At 35.8% G+C, this 22,816-nt stretch overlaps 1 protein-coding gene across 3 annotated transcripts in view; it reads right to left on the bottom strand.

Annotated features, from left to right (window-relative positions):
- AFG1L (AFG1 like ATPase) overlaps window positions 1-22,816 on the bottom strand; it is a 79,405-nt gene that overhangs the window by 37,202 nt on the left and 19,387 nt on the right. For all 3 annotated transcript variants that reach the window (XM_061990400.1, XM_061990402.1, XM_061990401.1), the window contains exons 6-8: window positions 19,733-19,832; window positions 17,404-17,462; window positions 2,481-2,563 (exon numbers count right to left, since the gene is read on the bottom strand). In XM_061990400.1, the coding sequence (XP_061846384.1) occupies window positions 2,481-2,563; window positions 17,404-17,462; window positions 19,733-19,832 (242 nt within the window). The remainder of the gene's footprint in view (window positions 1-2,480; window positions 2,564-17,403; window positions 17,463-19,732; window positions 19,833-22,816) is intronic.

Here is a 22,816-nt window from a genome sequence, read left to right as displayed (position 1 = left end):
CTGCTTCACACAGTTCTAGACCTCCTCTAAATGACAAGTGATGATCAACACGTTACACATTTACTTTCCTGTTCATTAGCCCTTAAGCACCTTAAAAATGTTAACAGCAGAACTGAAGTAACTACTTTTTAGCTCAAGCTTAACAATAGCAAGTCCTGTAGATATAAAAGATTTAGGAAAACACCCTCAGATTTCTGTGAGTGCAACCTGAAACACTTGAAAAAACCCCACTTTTCTGAAATTTTAGCTTCAAAACTGGAAATTTCTCTCAACATTGATATTTGTGTGTTTCTTTTCTCTGACAAATTGACAAATGAAAATGAATAGACAAAACCAGGAAAAAAAAGCCATAAAAGGGGGAAAAGAGTGCACATATATATATATTTCAGAGGGCATGTGACTATCAAAAAGTTTTATGTAAAGGCTACAAGAAGAAACAGCTGAATGTGATGCCTATGTGGATCTTTGCACCTAATTGCAAAGAAAATTTCTTTTGAAAACAGACACCTGAGACTCAGATCAAGGAAGCTGCTTCGATCAGGAATCTCATAATGGTGTTACATTGATTGCTTTCAGATAAGTATGAAACAGCCAGTAGCCTATTTTAAATGAAGAAAAAACTACACAAATTATGTAGCATCAGGAGGATTCTGCAAAAAAATGTGATGATGATACTATAACCATTAACAGGGAAATGTAAACATATCAGACAAGAACATTTTCTTTTGGAGGCAAGACTGCTAGCTAAATTTCAAAAACCTGTAGCAAAATACTGTACAGTACCTAATTTTAAAGCAAACAAACAAGTCCCCACATATTAAAGCTAGTTCTGCAGAGTTGAAAGCTCTAATGAACAAGTTTGAATAGAAGAATGAATGAGATTCCATCAGAAAAAGAAAGAACAATGAAATAAGTATCCTTTTCTCCATTGGCAGCTATAGGATTTTAAATTTCTTTTTCCCCCTCCACTGCTTCTAACGATTTACACAAGAAGTTCTAGAGGTAGCCAACATCCTTCCAATGAGAGAACACAGACTTATCAACAAACTCTGCCATTCACCTGACGACCACTTGTACTGCAGAACACCACGAAACATCATGACATACTTCATCTGGGTACTACTGGGACTTGTTCTTATTTCTTCTCCTCTGACAGCTCATGCCATAAGCACTCTGTTTAGCCTATTACCTGTCAGAAACCACATACATGCCTTTTCTTTCCTCAGAGTACAGACTGTGAGAAAAGTATATATGGTAGGCACTCTCCACAATTATCAAACGGAATGTCCCAAAGCGCAACAGAGACAACACATAAAGCCATAAGCAGGGACAGTTACAGAAACATTGGATCAAAAGCCGCGGTGAGCAATGCTGAGAGAACAGTGGTGGTTTCAAACAGTACTTCTGAGCAGACACTGCCAAACTTAAAGAAAGTAGAGCCAGGCAAGTATATATAGAACAAGTTTTTTTTTTTCTTGAGTCTAGACAGTTTGAAGATACAAAACCTGCATTGGATCTGTTTTCTATATATAAAATTCTGTCATTTTTTCCAGAAGTAGTTACTTGTTTTAATTCTCCTAAGCAGTACTCCTCCTTCCTGAAAAACAACTGACAATTCTAGCTAAAGTGATACAGGCATACATCGTTTCAAACACCAGTCACATTGACAAAAATACTGCACCTTTCTTAATGGAAACACAATTTAAAAATCAATATTGTTTGTTGAGTTGAAAGATACAATGGTTATAGATCTTATTTTAAGCTATTGCTGTCTGCCTTGTTCAGGTTGTTATCTATTAAATAATACTCTGAGAGCAAATACGAGATAGAGAAGTGTCTGTAATGCAAAGGTTTCAAAGTATTTTAAAGAATGAGAAGATGTTTCTATTAGGCAGATATATGCTGCAACCATAAGCACATCTGTGAACATATTTTAAAATATATTTATTTGCAAATACAGAATAAAGTGCTGAAGAAATTTTGTCATGATAAACAGAAACAATCTGTCAAAATAGGAGGGTGTTGGGTTTTTTTTAATCTACAGCGCTGGAAACACACAACATTAAATGAATCCTTGTCATTAGATTTCTATAAATACTTAATTACTTAAATACAATAAGGATGTTCTTCTATTATAAGAGAATTGTGCAATCTCTTACAAGAGGATATTCATTACTTTCTAACCATCTGTCACTTCAGTTCTCCAAATACCACACCTCCCAAAAAATCTAATTAGTTTTTATTCAGTCCCACATTATAAATGATGCTAGTGTGGATACTGAAAATGTAGTTTAATGAAGTTAATATCAAGGCATAATGGAAGGCGGTTTGCTGAACAAAATGGACCAGAAGGCAAAGAAAGGAAAAGTCACACCCTGCTAATTCTACTATACATTTTTTATTTCCCATTGACTAGGAAATTATTGGCTAATAATAAGAAAAAAAAAAGGGTGCAAATATCATATTCCAAATAAACTTACAGGTAGTAAAGTTTTCCAGCAGCAGGAAGCACTCGTTTCCTGTAGTCTATTCCAGAATCGAGCCGGACTGTGCTGCAGTATTTCTACAGAGACAAAAAAAAAAAAAAGAAGCTTTCCTCAAGCCAAAGCTATATTTACTGTTGCCTGTGTTACAGAGGAGATCCACTGCTGTGATAAACCCTCAGCAGGAATATCATCTGCAAAACTGAAATTCAACACCATAAAATCGAAGTCTCCTTTCAGCTGCAAATCATTCACATAACCAAAACAAAAAAGTAACCATTTTAGACAGTCTGTCAACTAGAAATTTAATACAGATTGGAAACACACAGAATTAAATGAGGTTGGATATTACTCATGTTCTCTGGGTTGTTGGGGGAGTGTGTAATAATAATTATTTTCACAGTTTAAGACTATAGTCAAATTCTAACATAGACAACTGAAACTACTTCTACCTTATAAGCTAAAGATTATATTTTTTTTTCTATTAAGAAGGTGAAAAATTTTCAGTCCAACATCAAACAGACAAATCGCATCAAGTCTTGCTGCAAAACGGACAAAAGCACAATGAGGAATAAACAAAGCTCTATACCAAAAAGATTTTGTTTCATTTTTGTAATGTCTGAGTTGACTTACAAAAGGATCTTCATTTTTTTCCCCACTCTTTAAACAACCTGTAAGATTCTAAACCTGATACAGATGTCCCTGAGTAGTCACAATAACTGCTTCTGTTATAAAACTCAAAACCCGCTGTACTGAAGTGTGGTTTTTTTTGACATAAGGCCTGAAGCTGAGAGTAAAACTCCCACTCATCCCAGTGGGATCAAGATTTTTATATTCTCTGGCAAACAGATAAGCAGAACTGTTCCCTTATTACTACTGCCAGTATACCCAACTTTGGAGCGATACGTGGCTATAAGCAAAAGGAGCTGTAAAAGAAAGGGAGGAAAAGTTTTAATATTTTAAGAAATACACTTCTATCATCAATTAAAACAATAAAACTTTTTTTTTTTTGGTAATTCAACACCATTAAAATTCTTGCAATTGCCACAGTTCCTTAAATTACTTCTTCACTGCACAATGAACTATTAGTTTATCTTTAATACCCTTGTTAAGCATTTCATATTCTATGTGTCAAATTTTTCAGAACCTCCTTGAGGCCATTCAAATAACAAAATTGGAAGTGTCAAATCTCATTTATAGCAACTACATTGCAGGAAAAAAAAAACCCTCTTAAATTTTAGAAGAACTATCATCAGTGATTTAAGGAACAATGGCCTTTTTGAGCAAATGCATTGCATAGAACTCAAAGATTACAAATATCTGCAGGAATTACTGTAATGACTCGTTGCACTATTTTTTTGCCCTTGGCTATTACTGAAGGCTCTATACGTATTTCAAACCTCCAGATTCTCTGCAAGATAGACACCTGAAAAAGGAGGTGAAAAAATATCATCCTGAAAGCACAGAAACCAATATATCTTCAATTCCAGTAAGTGAAAAAGCCAAGCTAACCAAATCATTATCTTGGGCTAAGGCTAGCGCAAACACAATAACATTGGTACTACAATATTATTATAATCTATTCCCTTTCTTTTTGTGAAAGCTTACTAAGAGAGAGAATAACAGAGTAGAAGAAAAAAGTTCCAGACGCATGTAATAATATGCACAAGGGAGGGAGGATATTTAAGCTTTTCTTAAGCATCAGTCTGACAGTCAAGGCTAGAAGGACAATTCCTAAAATTTCATAGCAAAGCTGGTGTACTTTGCTAGGCACTGATGCTCAGCATCCTTACACCTAATGTTTTATTTTGTCAAAGTACTAGATTAGCTCAAGTACTATTAGCAGGGAAAAAACTCCCCACATTACTACTACAGCTATGTGGACTACAAGATTATTTAGATTCACCTTAGACATGTGTCGTAGCGGCCAAAAATCACTCGTACAGATGGGTTCAGCATTTGTTGCAGCAGACCAGTTTATTGATAAAGCTTCCCCCTAAATATACTCTTACTCCCCGATCATGCACAGTTTATTCTAAGTTAATTGGGTAAAAATCTTAAAGCACATGCCTATGCTAACATAATGATTGGCTAAGCAATACTGTTCACATGCTGCTCTTGCTGCTTCTTTGGTATGCTCACATCTTATTTTGTGCCTCAGTTCTTCACCTTATCACTTCTTTCTCAGGACTGTTTATCTGTGTGCTTCAAGGGGAGAGTTGTGCTTCAAGGGGAGAGTTGTGCCTCAAGGCTAAAGCTGCCTGCAGCAAAATCCTCTCCCACAGACCACAGATATTTAGTAATGCTGTTTTATCTTTTGGGTTTTTTTTTTTTTTCCTGGAAACAAGAGAGAGGGAATTTTGCATGAATTCAGCTTCATCTCTTTGGCCATCAAGATGGGTTTACAAACTCTACAGCTCCCTGAGAGTGGTGTGCAGCATACAGAGCTACACCTCTTTAAGAGTGTGACACAGTTATGGCAGGGCTTAACGGAATTTTTAAAAAGTGCCCCTTAAGAATGGTGTAAATCTACTGTAACTGATATTTACCGTGGTGCTTGCAGCTCAGCTGCTAACGACTGCTGAGTAGAACAAACATTCTGTACACTCAAACACAGGCTGATATTGTGCTATATTATGCAGGTCACTGTGGCTTGCTGAAACATAAACCAACACTTAGTACTGCAATATTTTAGTCCACTTGTGTTCTGCTTTCAAACTTATCACTACTTAAATGCTCTGACAGTCTTTTACGACTACAATTTAAGTTACAGTGAACAAGTTTTGGAGGTAAAAAGTGTAATGGAAATACTATCAATATAGCTATGAAGTAGATGCATTTCTTCTGTGTTCCTTCTCTTTATTCAAAGTAATTAGTATTATCAGTACTCAGGAAAAATAGCTATCATTAGCAACACTAGTTAAGAATAGCTGGTGTGTTCAAAAGCTTATTTATGTGGCTTAAAAAAGGCTGAGAAACAAACAGTTGCCTAAATGAAAGAGACTTCTTTTCCCTATAAACCTTGTGCTGTACATCTACAATAATATACTACTATTCATTCTAATGGGATATAATTACATAGTTTATTTAAAAAATATGTTAGAGGGAACAGAAAGATACTTAGTCCTTTGGAAAACATTTAGCAATTCCTGCTCCTTGGATGTTCCGTATTAATTTTCTGTTTGGGTTAGTTTAGTTTTTGTTGGGGTTTGGGTTTTTTTGTTGTTTTGTTTTTCCTTAATTCTGTCCTAGATTTGAAATACAGTTCTGTCTCCTGTTTTTCAAAACAGCCTTCTCAGTCAAATTCTGGTTTATATTTTACATTGAATCTCTAGCATATTTTTCATCTATTACTGTCTCAAGAACCACTGAGTTGGACCTCAAAGCTATTTCTTCACTCCTTCCCCCCACCTTTTCTTTTACCTCTCCAGAATGATGCTCAGTTCAGGAGGCACTCCAGCCATTCAGAGTCCATGTACCAAATAAAAATGAAACAGTCACAAGAATTTCCTAACCCTTCCACACGTTCATGTAAGTATCTACCACTGTTTGTCATTAATTATTTTTACTGAGACACTTCAAAGCTTTCTGACACCTATTCTGTTAGGTACTGAATAAATGTCCGTTAAATGGACAGATCCTGCTATTAAAACAAAACATCACAACCTGCCTAGCAACAAGTTCCCTGAAAATATTTCTTTAAAACATTATTTTTGTTGCTAGATTATAAGCTCTGTAGGGTAGGAAAAACCTTCTCCCTATGTGAATATATGACAGTAGAGTACAGATCCATAGGTGCTATTGGGAACAACAGTAACACACACACACAAAAATCGAACAGAAGCATGAATAAAGAAACAAATCATTAAATGACAATATGGAAGGAACTAATGCCAACAAAACAGCATAGAAGCATACACAGTGTGGGCAATGCCATGTACACAAACTGAGGTCTATGCAGTAGAGAGAGGGTGTGATAGCAGTACCAGTGAACTGAAGCGCTGTAATGAGAGGATTGCTTGCACTGCCAGGCAACAACAGCAGCATCACTCCTCCAAATTAAAGATGTATCAGTGGAGATGGTTCTAAAGAGGAATTCAGCACACGGTCACCTTTATTCAAAGCAAGAATCAAAAAGGTGACAGAGAAGCTATGTGCTAAGCAGAGATCAAAAAGTTTTTCCTTTTAGGGTTTCCTTTGCAGACAAGGGTACCCACCACAGTTCTCTGTTTCTGCAAACACACACATTCACCTATCTGCTTCTTATAGGAATACAGAGGGCAAAATGCTCATATTTGTAAATATTTTTTTTTCAAGATAAACGCTTCAAATATTAAAAAGACAGCATGTAACTGGAAGGTATAATCGAGTGAAATAAAGCACACCAAATACTGTATTTGTCCAAGCTAAACACTTAAAATACTAGATTTACAGAAATGAAAGTCAGAGACATGGTTACATGGTTTGGAAAAACAAATACTGGTCACAACTGTAAGAATGAAACACTGAACCTCGGAGAGGGTGGCGATGTGAGTACCACCCATACATCTTTCCTCCCCTTCACAAGCATCAACACCATAATCCTGCATCATGGAACTAGAGAAATCAGTACTGTCATTTACAAATGATGCAAGTGGCAGGGACAGGGAGGAGTAGGCTTCCCTACATTTTACCCTTCACCTTTCTGCAGCATGAGGAAATGCTCTACTGGGATTACACATGTAAGTTCTAGTTTCTCACTCTATCATTGGACTAACTTCTCCAGCAGTGGACTGATTAAACCCTACAGATGTGATTGCATCCTCATACTCACTAATCACCACCATGGAATCCTAATCAACAGCCAAAGAACTAACTGGAGTGCTTGGATTGCTAGCACTTAATTGTCAAAGCCATGACAGTAACTATTGGTTTCCATTTTTTAAGATGGAGTTTTAAATTTTCAAATTTCATTTACTTGGGCTACAGTTCTACTTTTCTTTTGAAATAAATACTTAAAATTGTAGCTACAGTTAGTGTGGTCTGTTCTCGTAGAACTACCTACAGTCTCCAACACATTTTCTATTCTATTGAGATATTTCAAGTCTGACTTACCCTATTCAATTCAAATGCATAAAATTAATTAGTCATACAATTTATTTTGATGTCATTTATGTATTTATGTATACAAAGAACAAATGCAGTTACAGAATTGAAAACACAATTAGTAAGCTAAAAATACAGCGTGATCATGCACTCATTGCCACTGAAGTGGCATAAAAACTTTTTATTCCAGAATGAAAAGAGACAAAGCCTCAAGGCTCGAGACAGAATATCTAAAATGAAAACCTTCAGATAGAATAGATAAAATTAGACTTTCAGTATACCTAATGTAGAAAGCTATAGACCAATATAGATGCATTTTTCTTTGTGTAAGCACCTCTAACATCCCTTTGTTATTGTAATCAGGATTGATAACGATTAAAACATTTAACCACTCAAATTTAAGTACTCAACCTGATGGTTAAGCAGAGGAACAAAGGTTTCAGAAAATTTCCAAAGCTAGGCAAAGTTAATTGGATAACCTACAAGTTGTCAAGATGTGTATCTCCCATGTATCACCAAAAAAAAAAAAAAAGAAATGCTAATAGATGGCCTGGTGGTCCACATTATACACTACTAAACACCACACATCCCTGCGAGCTCAAATATTGTGATCAACTCAATTGACCCTTGATAATGCAGGTGAGGAGGTACTTCTTAGTTTTATTGAAGATCACCATATGTCAATCCAAATGTCACTCTCCATTCTGAATTTTAAAGGCACTGAAGAAGAAAACCAAAAAACACCACACAAACTCATACAAATCATCCTGTCGACCCACAGGACCGGACAAATCCTGTCTTAGGACCTCTAGAGAAGGTGTAAGGCAATAGAGGTATGAGTGTGCTGGGGATGATCATTGCCTTAATTCCCACACCTGCTGAGCTTCCTCTGCCTTTTGTACTGGGTCAAACCAGACACCTGCAAATGCAGCAGCAGCACTGCACTACAGTATCAAATAGACCTTCCATACAAGAAGAGTATAGTCCTGTCCCCAGGTATGCAAAGCTGCACAATTAGTAGTCTTGGGCTCTGGTATAGTTCTTAAGAAGCACGTTAGAACACCTACTGTTAATAACCGAGCAAGCCATGCGTCACTGAGAAGTGCAACATCTAACCACTCTTTGTGATAATTTCCACGTAGGTATCACGTTCCCTTTTCAAATACCTCCTCAGCATCTAACTCCTTGTATTAGTTTATATAAAAAAAACCCCAAACCCCACCCCACTAAGAAACCAACCCACACCTGTCTGGCTCATTCAGTCTCCACTAACAATACACAGGTTCACTAATATTCCTTCCCTTCAGCAAATCAGAAAATTAGATTGCTCATTGGTAATCATTTTTCTTATACATTTACATGTAGCCTAAGAAAGAAAATATTCTCTTGCATCACACAACATGTAGACACATGTCACGAACCCTCAGCCAGCAACAGAGGAAGAGTTCCTCTGGTAAAACTAGACTGAAATATTTTTATTCCTCATCATTCGACTCCACGTAGTGTTAGATTGTCAAGTAGAATATTATTTCCTCTTTCTTAAAATCCCCTCTTTAGCACAAGAACAAGAATCTTCTCAAACGAAAATACAGTGTGTCATGAAAAAATTATTTCTGACCAACAAAGTATATCCAACAGGTTTTAACTTTGGTGTACTCTCAATGTCATCAGCAACCGACAATCACGAGCATGTTTCAGTATGTTAAACTGGTCCAATATGGATCAATTTAGATTGAGGAGCTGGGAAAGTCTGTCCATGGACTGCCAATCGAAACGTATTAATTCAAGTACAGTGTCTCCCCTCTCGTGCAGCTCTAAAAGATCAGGAGCAAGTATGGTACAGGTGTGGGGCCTTTAAAGGGCTGCTCCTTTTAGCCATAATTAAAATTGGCCTTGTTTTAAAAAAATCCAAAAAACAATCAAACAAAAAAATCCCTCAAAACACCAAAAAAAAAAGAAGTAAAGGGTGTTTGTAACACTCCTACCTTTCTGCCACACTGATCCATGGGAATGAGATGTACTCAGGGGGAGGAAGAAAGAGGAAGGGAATCATCAGGTATTTGGTGGCAGATAAGAACTTGGTCCAAGCACTGTTGGGTATACATACAGTTTTTGCCTCCCTGTTCAGATGTTGTTGAAACAGTAGACTTCAAAGAAAATGTCAATGAATCCTCATAAGCACTATACATGACCTCTGGGGTAATTAGCAATCATTCAAAAGCAACAAGACTAAAATGTTCTATTCTTTACTACTGTCAGCTCTTGTCTTGATCAGCATTTTAATAAAGATGGTTCATTGCTAAGACAGTTTCATGAATCAGTCATAATTACATTCTGACACGCAGTGAATAGTAAAGCAAAACTAAATATCACTTCATCAACCTTTCTAACCTTTATGCAAGTATTAACTGTAAATAATTTTTACACAATCTTACAACAGAAAATCTGCATATTTCTTAGCTTTGTACATATTCTACCCTAACTGAATTTTCTGTGACCTATACCTGAAAAAATCCTCTTACAATCAGCCATAATTACTTAGTCTTGCATGAGACTCAGGTGTTGTCTTTCACAGATCAAATCAACCTTGAGTACAAAAGGCTATCCTGTTCCACAAGATAGTGTAATGCTTTAAGGGGTTAACTAAATGTTTTTACAGTCTTTTCCCCCCAGATTCTTCATTACTTGCAATAACACAATATGTGAAACTGTTACAGTAGGCTTAGATACTTCACTGGTTCTAATTTTAAACACTGTAACAACAACAACAAGGGGGTTTTTAACCCTCCAAAACATAATTTTTTTAAAAAAACTTTCGAAATGTCATCCAAATATACTGTACAATATAAATGAAACTAATCATGTTCAGGTTAAGTTTGGATGACAAACATTTTATTTGTGAAATATTTTTAAACGAACCCAAAGCACAAAGATCTAGGGAGTGAGACATTGCCACATGTGGGGGTTTTTTTCATGAAGTTGTTTTATACTTGCGAAAAGAACATTTAAACTTGAACGGAGAAGTTTAGCAGAGATAAATTTAGAAGCAAAATTAATTCAATGAAAGTTACACAAGTTTACATTACAGCCTTCAAAACTTTAACAACCAAGAGCCTCACCATTCTTGCTACTACAAGGAACATACGATCTATTGTACCACTTTTCAATAACTTATTTTAATGTCTAGCTACAAATCAGCTACCCCCTAAGAAGAGGAAAAATAGACAATTAACTCGTAAAATAATGGTGCATGAATAAGGACAGAGACTCTTAAAATGTACTGTTCTGTGAATAGTATTTCAGCTATCCAGACAAAAGTGAAAGAATTCAGGAGGTACAGATGTGGCTATGCTGGGTAGGAGACAAGTAGCCTCTCCTGTTTTCAGTCAGAGAGCAGAAGAATGGCAGAGTAAACTTCCATTTTATTGAGAATTACGCTGAACAGCTCTCCCCATTCCACATCACTTAAGAAAAAAAAAGTCTTCCTTGCATAGTGAGTATAATAAATAAACAAAACACCAAACAACTCCAAATCAACTCACAGACCTCTTTGCAACATTCAGTTTTGCTAAAGAACCAGCAGTGCCTGTAACTTTCCATCTCCTAATAAACAAGCTGTAGCGTTCTGTGAAAAACGCATGCCAAGAGTTCACTCTGAATTTATACCGTGATGTTTCACAAGTTAAGGGTCAAATTGACTCCCAATAATGTACTTTGTTGGAATTATACTCCGCATGAAGTTATTTGTCTAGATTTCTTTTTTGCTGTTGTTTTTCTTTTTAACATTTGATCTGTATTTCTTTTTGCAGTATTAGCCTTTGCTCCTGCCAGAACTGTTGGCAGGCAGGGAGAAAAAAAAAAAGAAAAAAAGAGTAGTATTGATTTACGAAACTGGATTTCCCAGAATAAAAAAAAAAAAACAGCCCACGATTAAGATCAGAACAAAGGCTAAAGATGGCTTACACTTAGATCTGATGCGGTCCGCTACCTCATTACCAACAACTGAAAACTTCTGATGCATTTGGTTTCAAGAGAATCCAAAAGTCCTTGCTATAAAGCAGGCTGGGGGGTGCAGGGTCCATTCACTCTTTCTGTATCACAACCATTATGTAAGAAGTATAAAACACTGCCTTTATGCTGCCAAACCACAATGACTCTTCTTACATCAAAGCATTTTCACTACTTGGGGTTTTTTTTTCTCCGAAATTTATTCAAGCCAAGGGCAGGGAGACAACAATTCATACACACTAATTACACCTAATTATCTATTCCTTCCCCCCCCCCCCCCCCCCCCCCTTTCCACCAGCTTTGGCCAGTGTTATTTGCTATCTGGGTTTCTCACAACCTCCCCTTGCCCTGTCCATCCAACTCGACAGTAAAGTCTTTGAAGAAAACAGTCGTGGCTTCTTAGAATTTCAACAATATAAGGTTCAACTCAAATTAAATTATTCTATTATTAGTTTTGACACATTTATGTGTTAAATATGAAGGCTTCTTGGGTAATTTGGCAAATTCCTCACATCTCTTCATGTCTAGAATTGCTGGTAACACCCTCTCTTGTAGGAGCTTCTCCTCATGCTTTCTTTTCATGATCTAAATGAAATGTTTATTGGATTAAAGTTCTTCTCTGCAGACCTCCATGGAGGCCTGTGACAAAGAGCTTAAAAGCTTTATTAATTGGCTCGAGCTTTATGCAGGGAGGCAGGACCTCATTTCACATTACATCACAAGCAAATAAAACTGCCACGTGTAATTAGACTAATTTACCCTGATGCTGCAGGAATCAACTATTCCATAAAATATCTATCTGGAATATGCTTTGATTTATTCATTTTAATCGAGGAGTAAACAAGCCAAGCAAGAACTTGGGAAATGCCAACAACTGAAGTGAGAAAGCAGGAAGCCCGATACTGAGCTATAATAGTAACTATTTCATCCTAATATAAAGTTTGGATCTGCATCTAAATAAACTGTCTCAGTGTACACGTGCATGCTTAAGGCAGATGTAGAACGTAAACAAAACCAGCTTAACATCCAGAGGACACACTAAAGCAAAAGGTATTTTTATAAAATACTGTACAGTTAAGTGCTCTGAACTTCAGAGTTCAAATAATCCTTGTGTTAAATTTAAAGACACACGCAAGCTTACAAAGCCGAATACAGAAAGGCTGGTAAATTCTAATCTAACATATGGTTTTCTATATGCAATATTGTTAGCTGACAATCTTACAAATGTGTCTAAAATTGCCCAAAAATTAGACTGACGTTCAGCACAAAAATACTTGCAATCCTGTTGTATTTTCTATTTTTTTTTCCTATGTTTAATTAGGTACCCTTCACAAAAGATGAGTACATCTACTACTTGCAGAGAGAGAGACCAAGAACAAATGCTCCTTCTACTTAGGAGTTTGCTTGGTTACATACTAAGAAGGGAAACAAAAGGCCCAACATCTTCAGTAATGAAAAAGTCAATTGATAGGCAAAGCCATCACAATATCAAAGGCCTAATCCCTGCAATTCTGACTCAGGTGACAGTTCACAGGGGTCAGAGTGGCTGACACTGACCTCAAAAGCAGGTTTTAACTATTCAACATACTGAAAGCTGCTGGGCTATCACACCATTAGACTGGAACAAACTGACAAATCAATTTCATCAAGGAGATGACTTTTTGGGGGGTGGGGGGGCGGGAAGAGGCAAAATCCGCCAATCACCAAATCCCTGCATTTCTCACACAGGTGGTTGGACAAAAGCTGAGTGCACCATCAAAGACATTTTATATCTACTAAATGCCTTTGTACAAAACTAACTCCCACAATTTCCTTAGGGACAGCTCTAAATGTTTTAAACAAGTATTTTTCGCATATTCATGCTAAATTACTAAAAAGCAAAAATACTTTAAAATTCCTCCACTCCTTGCTTTGTAAGGAAGGGTATATTTTAATGAAATCAGAATAGGCCACAGTCTCAATGAATAATCATGAACCAATTTTGAGAAAAACAGCGAACAATACAGTATATAAAACCCCCAGTGCTTTCTATTTAAGAGGAGTGTACCACACTTACCATTAAGAGCCATTTAGACCAAATAGTTTTATAATAAATAATGACTTGGTCCCTAATAGCAGAAGAAAATAAGTTCTCTATAGGAAGATTACAGTAATTTCATGTCTTACTGACAACACGTTTCTGGTTGATTCTTTCAACCAAAGAGCCAAACATTTTATTTCAAAATTGTTCATTATAAAGGTATATCTGGACTATGAAAGGCTCTAAAATTTCCTGACTTTTAGTTCAAATTTAGTGCAGTGCAGGTCTATGGCATAAAGAAAACATAAGAAAATGCAGAAGTTACATGTTTAGTATTTAGTTTCCACTTCACACTGCAGTTCCAAGAAACCTTTGGAACCTCAAGAACTGCACAGTTTAGTTATAGACTCTATAAAAAAACTGTTTGAGGAGCTTTCCTTCATGACTGTCTAAAGGATAAAGCACTGAATTAGGATTCCAGAACAGTTAAAGGTTGATACAAATGTCGTAATTAAATGTCTGCAAAAATTCAAATGTTGCCAAAATTACTGCCAAAACAGTAAATTAAAGCATGCTTTCTCTTTTTTTTTTTCTTTTTGGAAAAGCCTTACTTTAGATCTTACACCAAGTTGTTAAAGATACATAGCTTTATTTGTAAGCCAGTTTTTAAATGCTTAGAAAGTTTTTATATTTCTTATTGGTTCAGACTAACAATTTTTTGATTTTTTTCCGCTCTAAGCATTTGAACAAAGTAACTGTGAGCAATGGATGTTTTATTTTTCAAGTAAATTTCTAAAAACAAAACAAAAAAATTACTTACTTGAGTTCCATACACTTTAAAGTGCTTGGTAAGAGATATTGCAAGATTGAAAGCTCAGGCAGAAGAGATTGAATCTAATTTAAATTACAAAATTAAAAAGATTTTCCTTCCTAATACTCTCTGCAAAGCTCTATCTGTATAAAACTTCACGGACTGAGGAAGCACTCTTACCTGTTGCAGAAACTCAGCCCTTCCACAAAAAAAGAGTGTCCCAGAATTCAAGCCACAACATGTTTGTGTTTTCCTGCTTATGAAAACTAACCCTTAAATGCTTAAAGAACTGATGAAAAATTATATTTCAAAATATTTAAGGTTTCAAAAGGTGAGAATACTGTGACAGGTTCAGAATTGGACAAGGGACATACACAGGGCAGGAAGAGTTGCCTTACTGGCCTGCCCAGCTACAGAAACTTGGAGCTTTTATGTTGCTCTAAATATTGGAACTTATCAGTTGCACCTGCCACTGCAGGCATTCAGCAATAACTTGTCACTGCAGTGAACTATCACCTAGAAAAGCAACACAGACAAATATTGCAAGATAATGGTATCTTCCCTAGAGTGTTCTTTCATATTTTTGCTTATTCCACAGAAATGGGTTTGTAGTTATCTTTGTAAGAAACATGAACTTAAATACAGATACTGGAATTATATAGTTGGAAGAAAATAAAAACAACAACAAAATCATGGATGAACATGGGTAATTCTAGAACCAGGAAAGAAATCATTTCTTTTGATCATCCGAAGATAGGGAAAGATTGAAACAGCCTGAAATCTATTTCAAGTGAAGCATATCTTCACAGAAATGTACTTATCAATACACTCCATTCATCCCATCTTCCCAAGAACATTAAAAGGAATTCAAAGCTCCTGTCTTGAACTTCAACTACTTTTAGACTAAAGCCTTGCTTTAAGATTTATAATCATAAAAGTTAATTTCTGAAACAAAAAAAAAAACAACCAATCCACCCATTCAACTCCACTAAACCCCAAATAGAAGCCCTGCAGAATCTTTCTATTTCCATGCAAAACCCTGGAAGGTATCATTTTTACATTTCCTAAAGTCACATGTAGAATTATAAACAGCTGAGACGGACGCTACTCCATTCATTAATAGCAATACCATGATACAGATCACACACAGAGATGATACTGAGGAGGCCTAAACCTGTATTTCAATTTAGTTCTACCCATACCTTTGTAATGTAAAGATCGCTTGTTAAAATCCTACTTTAAAATATTTTGCAATATGTTTTTTTTTAAATGCTCACTTCTGATATGTTGAATTAAAAAAATGTAGATTTGGAGACTTAATTACTATTTTTAGTATCTTGCCATTACCGTTTCCTTTTCAACTAAGGTCAGAGAGGCATTTGTTCATAGGCTTCCTCTGATTAATCTTTCAGGCATTACGCTTTTGGGAAAGAATCATGTTACATTGGTAACATTTACTTAAGTGACATAAAAGGCACATACATTTAGAGTACTGTTAAAACACAACCATGTAGGAGGAAAAAGCAACAAGTGATCCAGTATTTTCGTAAGGTCCGTGTCAATAAAGAGTTTGAATGAAATCTTTTCTTTTCCCTTCATTGATTATTACGGTAATGTTTGTCTACATCTAGTCTGAATTATGCTACTTGTTTCTTATCGCACTACTACCATCCCCTATCATGGCTCTAAACCAATCCCATCTTTAGGCTTTTAGTATTGTACCTACAAGGTCTCTTCTAAAAATTTAGGTTACCTTCTCAGTTCTGATGAGGTATTCTATATAGATAAACTACAGTTCACTTTTTTCCTCTTTTTTTGGCTAGATGAAGAGAAAAAGGAAGCTACAAGTAAGCATACCTGACAGATACTCTCCAAGTCTGATAATCAGTGAAAAGGAAAAGCCTCACATTTATCAAGCCTGGTAGTTACTCCAATGTCAACATTAGATGGGATGTTCAAAAATGCTTCGGTGATTTGGCAATCTCATGATTCCAAAACGCCCTACTGAAAACTCAAGGCACTACCAACTACTTTACTGCTGACCACCTTAACAGAAACAGTCAACCAATATATCTATTCAGCAATCACTAACTTTCACTAAGCCAAACCTACCCTGAACTCTACTTTACCTTTCTTCTGTCTTAGATATTACTATGGTTAACATTATTTATGTATTCATGCTGGCAGTATTGTTGTGAGGTAGAGAAGTGCTTTTATTTCCACTTTATATGTCATGTCAATCCAGGCAGACAGGGCACAGGATCTGTATACTAGCCCTCAATACTGTAACAATACCATCACAGCTTGTGCATTAAAAATATCTGCGAGTTGCCCACAACTTGTGAGATCAGGATAGGGTTTTTTTAATAGTAAAAGCACCCACTGTATTATTCACATTGAAAAATTAAGCATTCTTTCTCAATGTAAATGAGGCAAATATAAAAGTTTACAGTCTGCCACAGCACAACATACAGACTCCTAAGTTTTGCTTCACAACTGCTGTGTCTTGAACATTACCCAAAGCCTTAGAAACACCACTTCAGAAAATCGCTTGTGGATGAGAAAGACACCCCAGAAACAAGGTAACTGAGGGATACGAACAGAACACCACTTTTCTTATGTGAAAGGAATACTGAGTTTTTATAGTATGATAAATCTAAGATGCCCACAAGTACACCACAGTGTAACTTAATTGTTAGAGGAATACTATATTACAGGGCATATACACACCAGTAAGGAAGTCCTATCCAAACAAACAAATTCTGCTACCTTAGTCAAACAGCTAATTTTTTTGTCATACTAAAAATGTCCAGCTTTCAAGACATGCTAATTTTCGAATGGAAGAGATCCTTTTTTCTTATGTTCATTTATTTTTGCCTCAAACAGTTAAAGAATACACACCTTAATCTGGAAATTGGTATCAAAGCAATTCTGTAAAAATCTCTAACTTGTTAATACAGCAGGCAAAATTGAAAAGCATTTATTAAGTGACTCACCTTCAGCACAGCAATGAATGGTACAAAATTAGCTCTCTGAAGACCATTTTTATAGAGATCTGAAAGAAAGGAAATCAGTACCATTTTGCTACTTAGTCTTAATAACAAGGTCGGCTTGTCTTTTAGTCTGGTAAATAAAACTCAGTGTTGCTAGAGAGAGGAGGAACAAAAGGCAGAAAAGCAGAGCTGAAATTGATTTATCTTCTTTTGCTGTATGAAAATCCAATACATTCTCAAGGAAGAAAGGAATACCCTGAGAAAGTGTGACAAAGGCAGAGTGAAAGATGACTTAAACCTCTACCAACATATAACTGATTTTAGTAGAAAAAATAAGACCAGCATTTTATTTTAAAGGATATAAAAAAGGCTTTGTAATGCTGAGTATACACCAATAGGTTACAAAACTACGCAACTGCTAAGTCCCAAGTATTTGGCAGGGGTGAAAAAAACCCAATGTAAATTGAAAATTTGGGTTTCGAACATTAGTACCATTCTCACTCAAATGTACCATGATACACTTTATCTTCTAGCAATTCTATCAGGTACGGCCCTTTTCCACAGCAAAAAAAAAAGGGTCATCCTTAAGGCAAAGGGAAAAAAAAAGCATATGTAAATTTTTGACAAAATGCAAATCTGCCCTGAATGAAAAAACAAAATATAAAAACACACTGCAAAGTAGCATTTTCTATCATTTATCTCTGTATTTTATTATAGCATAGAGTTCTCTGCTCTGGAAACAAACTACTGCTCAACATCTTCATAAAAGAATTACTTGTTCCTTGATAATGTTATTACTTAAACTGTGCAATAGGCTGACCTTTTTCATTAATATTAGGAAGCCTTATAAAAAGTCAGCACAGCATCTATGTTCCTTCATATTCCCTCGGGACAGAAGTTTAACACAGTTACATGCACCACTAATGGTCAGTAGCTGAGTACATCTGCCCTCTAATGAAAAAATCTCTTTTTTTCCCCCTTTTCTCTTCATCTCTTTCACAACTCTGAATTCAGTTGTAAACTATGTTAACCCAACTCTCTTTCCAGTGCAAGGATCCCAGATATACTGTGAGTATGCATAAATAGTGAGAAGTAAAGAAAAGACAGGTATTGACCAACATCTGGATTGTAACACAGCTCAGCTCTAGAGATATCATTCTTGACATTCTCTGTGGCCAGCTAGTAAAAGTGAGTACCTTTCAGGTTGACACAGTGACTTTATATGACCTATATGACAACAGTGGTCACAAACTGGTATTTCAATTTAAGATATGGGATACAATTGCCAAGTTACAACAAAAATCTCAACTGAACTTTAAAGAGCAGTGCTTCAAAAAACACAAAGATAGTTCCCAAACTCAAACTATCACACTGAGTAAGGCACTAGCATCTAGTTTATTTGTAGTTAACTCAATTGCACTAGCTATGATTTCATCCCATTTGCTCCAACATGGAAAATAAACCAGCAGGGAATTACTTTCTTCTTTAGCAAAAAATATTTGAGTAGGTTTGGTTTTGTTTTTTCTTTTTAAGGTAAAGTGCATTGTAAACCTTTAGAGATTCTTTTTTACTCCATTCATTTGAGTAGAAAAATTAACTGCTACTTACAGTTAATACTCTAATTCTTCAGTATTTTTTAACAACATTCAAAATTAATTATTCTAAAATGCCACAAGAGCTGTGTAGAAAGCAAGCATTATGCTAACGGTACACTAGAACAAACAAAAGCAACAATTACTGCTTGGTTAAAACTCATATAGATTTGGGGAATCTCTAGAATGATCTACCCAGCTAGTCACTCTCTAACTAAAAATATTATTAGAAATTGATATAACTCTCCATCTAAATAATTCCCAATGAGTGAACTCAAACCAAGCTGTAAGAATGACATTTTGACGATGAGTTCTCCACCTTTGAGCAGGGGATCAAGTCTGCAAGTTTCCAAGATTGCAACAAGAACATATTCTCATTTCCCCTCTTTTTGCAGAGTACAATCATTTCCCATCCTGGAATATATCCAAAACAGAAGCAACATTTCACCCCTACTCAACTCCACTGTCCCCAGACACCTTTCCACCCCTTTGGGTAGAGAAGATCACTAAACATAAAAGGATTTGGGTGGATGGAACATCTTCAATTTGAGAGAAGAGAGCATTATGACTCAAGTGAAAAAACCTTCTCCCTTAATAACACAGAAAACCCTGGAAAAATTGGAGTATATAAGATTCTTGAAGACTAGTTTATTAAATACTGTATGGTTTTAATATGATTGTTTTGTAAGACAATGAGATTCATTGCGATTGGATAATACTAATAACATGTTTGTTTTTACCTTCTGGCGGCCTGTTAGATGTTGCCACAACAACCACCCCATTTTGGAAGAGATTTTCAAAAAGTTGCTTCAGAATCATGGCATCAGCAATGTCAGTGACCTGTAAGAGACAACACATTTGTTTTTTCTTGCTTTCAGCTTCTGCTGCAATAGATCTGCAAGTGGCTTTATAATAAGCTAGGAAAAAATGATTGTTAGTGAAAGCCACGGAGAAAGATTCTAATTATTGCTTGGTGAGAAAAAAAAAAATAAAAGGGATAATTAATAAGCAGTGAATGTACCACAGTCTTTCAAAACTTGCCCGTTCTTTATTGCTGTACTCCACCATTTCTTTACCAATTGCTAAATGATTCCATGTTAACTTCTATTATAAAACTACAGGTGGAAGACACAGAAAACAGACCTAAACATTTAAGAGGCCTAATTAATTAGAAACAACATGAAAAAAACAGAAGACAGAAAGAAAATACACACCAGCTGTTTTACATTTCTATTACCTTTGAGGCAAAGGTTTGCAGAGGTGAATTTAAATGGTCATGGGACTTTAGAAATAAAGACAAGTAGCCAACTATACATAATCAGCTGCTGTTGAAAATAGAATGATATGACATAGATACTATTGTGTGATTGTTGCAAAAAACAATTCAACAGATGGCCCATCACAAAAATAAGCAATTTCATTGTTCTTTTTAAGTGCCTTCTATTACTGTCCATGAATAATCAAAAGGCACGGCAGTCACTTCCAGCACAGTCAGCCTCTTCTAACCTTCAGGCTCAAAAAATAAAAGTGGGCGGGACAAGTGATATTGGAGAGGGGGAAAATCCAAACCAATAAAGAATAAAAAATATGCCATAAAGTAAAATTTTTTTAAATATCTAAGTTTAGTTTAACTAACTTGCTTTACAGTACCAAGAAATACAGGAAATGCAAACGAGAAAGCTCTCTGTACAAAAGAAAAAAATGTAGGGGTTTTTTCTGAACAATAAGCCCCCACTGTTACAACATTAATTTATATTTCACAGGAGTTCACCAGCTGAGATCAGCAATCCTTATCAGTATACCAACCTTATTATCATTACACTTGTTTCTCCCACATTCCCTTTGATTATTATATGTCACTTGTTGCATTTTGACTTACCAAAACAGACCTCAATTCTGACAAAATAAAGAAGTACTGGCATGCTGAGAGTTATATGCACTCAATACACAACAGATTGATAGTTCTGTGCTTTGCCAGTTTAAATGTTTATGTTGTGATAGTAACACATCTACAGAAACACTTCAACAAGTATGGTATTTCTTCCCTTCACACCACCACCACTCTATCATTCCTCCATTTCCAAATGACCTTTCTAGGCAAAAATAAAACTTAATTCTACACTAGACACGGTAAAAACTTAGGTTACATTTCTGACAGCTAGCTTGGAAGCAATAATGTTCATAAGGAACCATACATAAACACCAGTTTCCTTCTTCCGAAGATTTCTTCTAATTAGTTCCATGGAATGCATTAATTTGGAAATCTTTTCCTGTTTCAAAACCAAACTGTTACACAGTCAGTAACACAGCCCTTAGATTTGCACATCTCTGATCGCTAAGATCCAATACTCCAAAAAGTATGCAGCAATTCACTGCTGTACTTCACATCTAACATATCTGCTTATGCACCCACCTATTATTACTTCTGAATAGTAAAATTTAGGAGTTTGCCTGTTCCCAAAAAAACTAGGTCACAATCAGTATGTATGTGCATTTTAGGAGTGACTGAATTTCTTGTAGCACAAAGCAAATCCAATGGTCAAGTTTTAAAAATATATTAACACATTTTAAATGTATTTTAAATTTATTATAGTATTTTTTTTATTGTATTTAGAATACATTCTGACAGGGAACTTCTAGGGACAGTCCAGCACAGGGCCACCAACATGATCAGGGGACTGGAGCATCTTCCTTATGAGGAAAGGCTGCAGGATCTAGGGCTGTTCAGCCTGGAGAAGAGAAGACTGAGGGAGGATCTCATTAATAATTAAATGTATTTGAAAGGTGAACGTCAAGGGGTGGGGTAGCACTTTTTTCTGTAGTATCCAGTGATACGACCAGAGCTAATGGACAAAAGCAGGAACACAAAAAGTTTCATTTAAACTTAAAGAAAAACTTTACTGTGAGGGTGAGGGAGCCCTGGCAACAGGCTGCCCAGGGAGGGTGTGGAGCCTCCTTCTCAGGAGGTTTTCAAAACCTGCCTGGACACGTTCCTGTGTGACCCGATCTGAATGGACCTGCTTTAGCAGTTGGGTTGGACTAGATGATCTTCAGAGGTCCCTTCCAACCGCTACCATTCTATGATTCTGTGATATATTTTATAAAAGTCATTTTGATACAAACTTTTTTGCTTGAAAATGCTATGCAGCATTTTACCTTTACAAAACAAATAAGGAAAGAATACTAGTGCTCAGATAAAAGAAAACAATTAATAACGCTCTCTGATTAATAAGAACTCTTATTTGAATGGAATCTTGATGTTTTAAACTCCATTACAAAAAAATGTCCAAAACTCTCAAAAGTTCTGTCAAAAAGCAATTTTGAAATCTGAGATGCAAATGTGAGCTCTTTTTATCTAATACAGCTTGGGAAAGACAAAGTTTCTACAAAATAAAGCAGGTAGAAGACAGTAACTAAAGAATTGTAATTTCTCATGCTTTTTACTGTATCCAGCATTCATTGCAACAGAGAACAAAAGCAAAGGCTACAAATTACCAATATGGGGAGCCTGCTAATGGAGAAAATGGAGAAATTTCATTAGCATTTAAGAGAAAAGATTTTTATGACCCAGTGCTGCTTTCCATTATGACTCACAAAAAAAAAAAAAGGAAAAAAAGAAAAAAAATAGTAGACTAATAGTTAATTTACATGTATAAGTGTCTGAGACACAGTCATCCACTGATTTGTACAGTTGCATGTAATGAATGACAAATATAAGCATGTATTATCAGTAATTAGTTTTAGCACAAAAATAAGAGCCTAATTTTTATTAGAGACTTTTAATAGCATGCAGGTTAGTAAAAAATCCCTCAACTGTAGTTTGT

The sequence above is a fragment of the Colius striatus genome, chromosome 2, assembly GCF_028858725.1.
Source record: "Colius striatus isolate bColStr4 chromosome 2, bColStr4.1.hap1, whole genome shotgun sequence".
Lineage (NCBI taxonomy): Eukaryota > Metazoa > Chordata > Aves > Coliiformes > Coliidae > Colius > Colius striatus.
The sequence above is the reverse complement of the archived record's forward strand: the minus strand, read 5'-3'. Positions and strand labels throughout refer to the sequence as shown.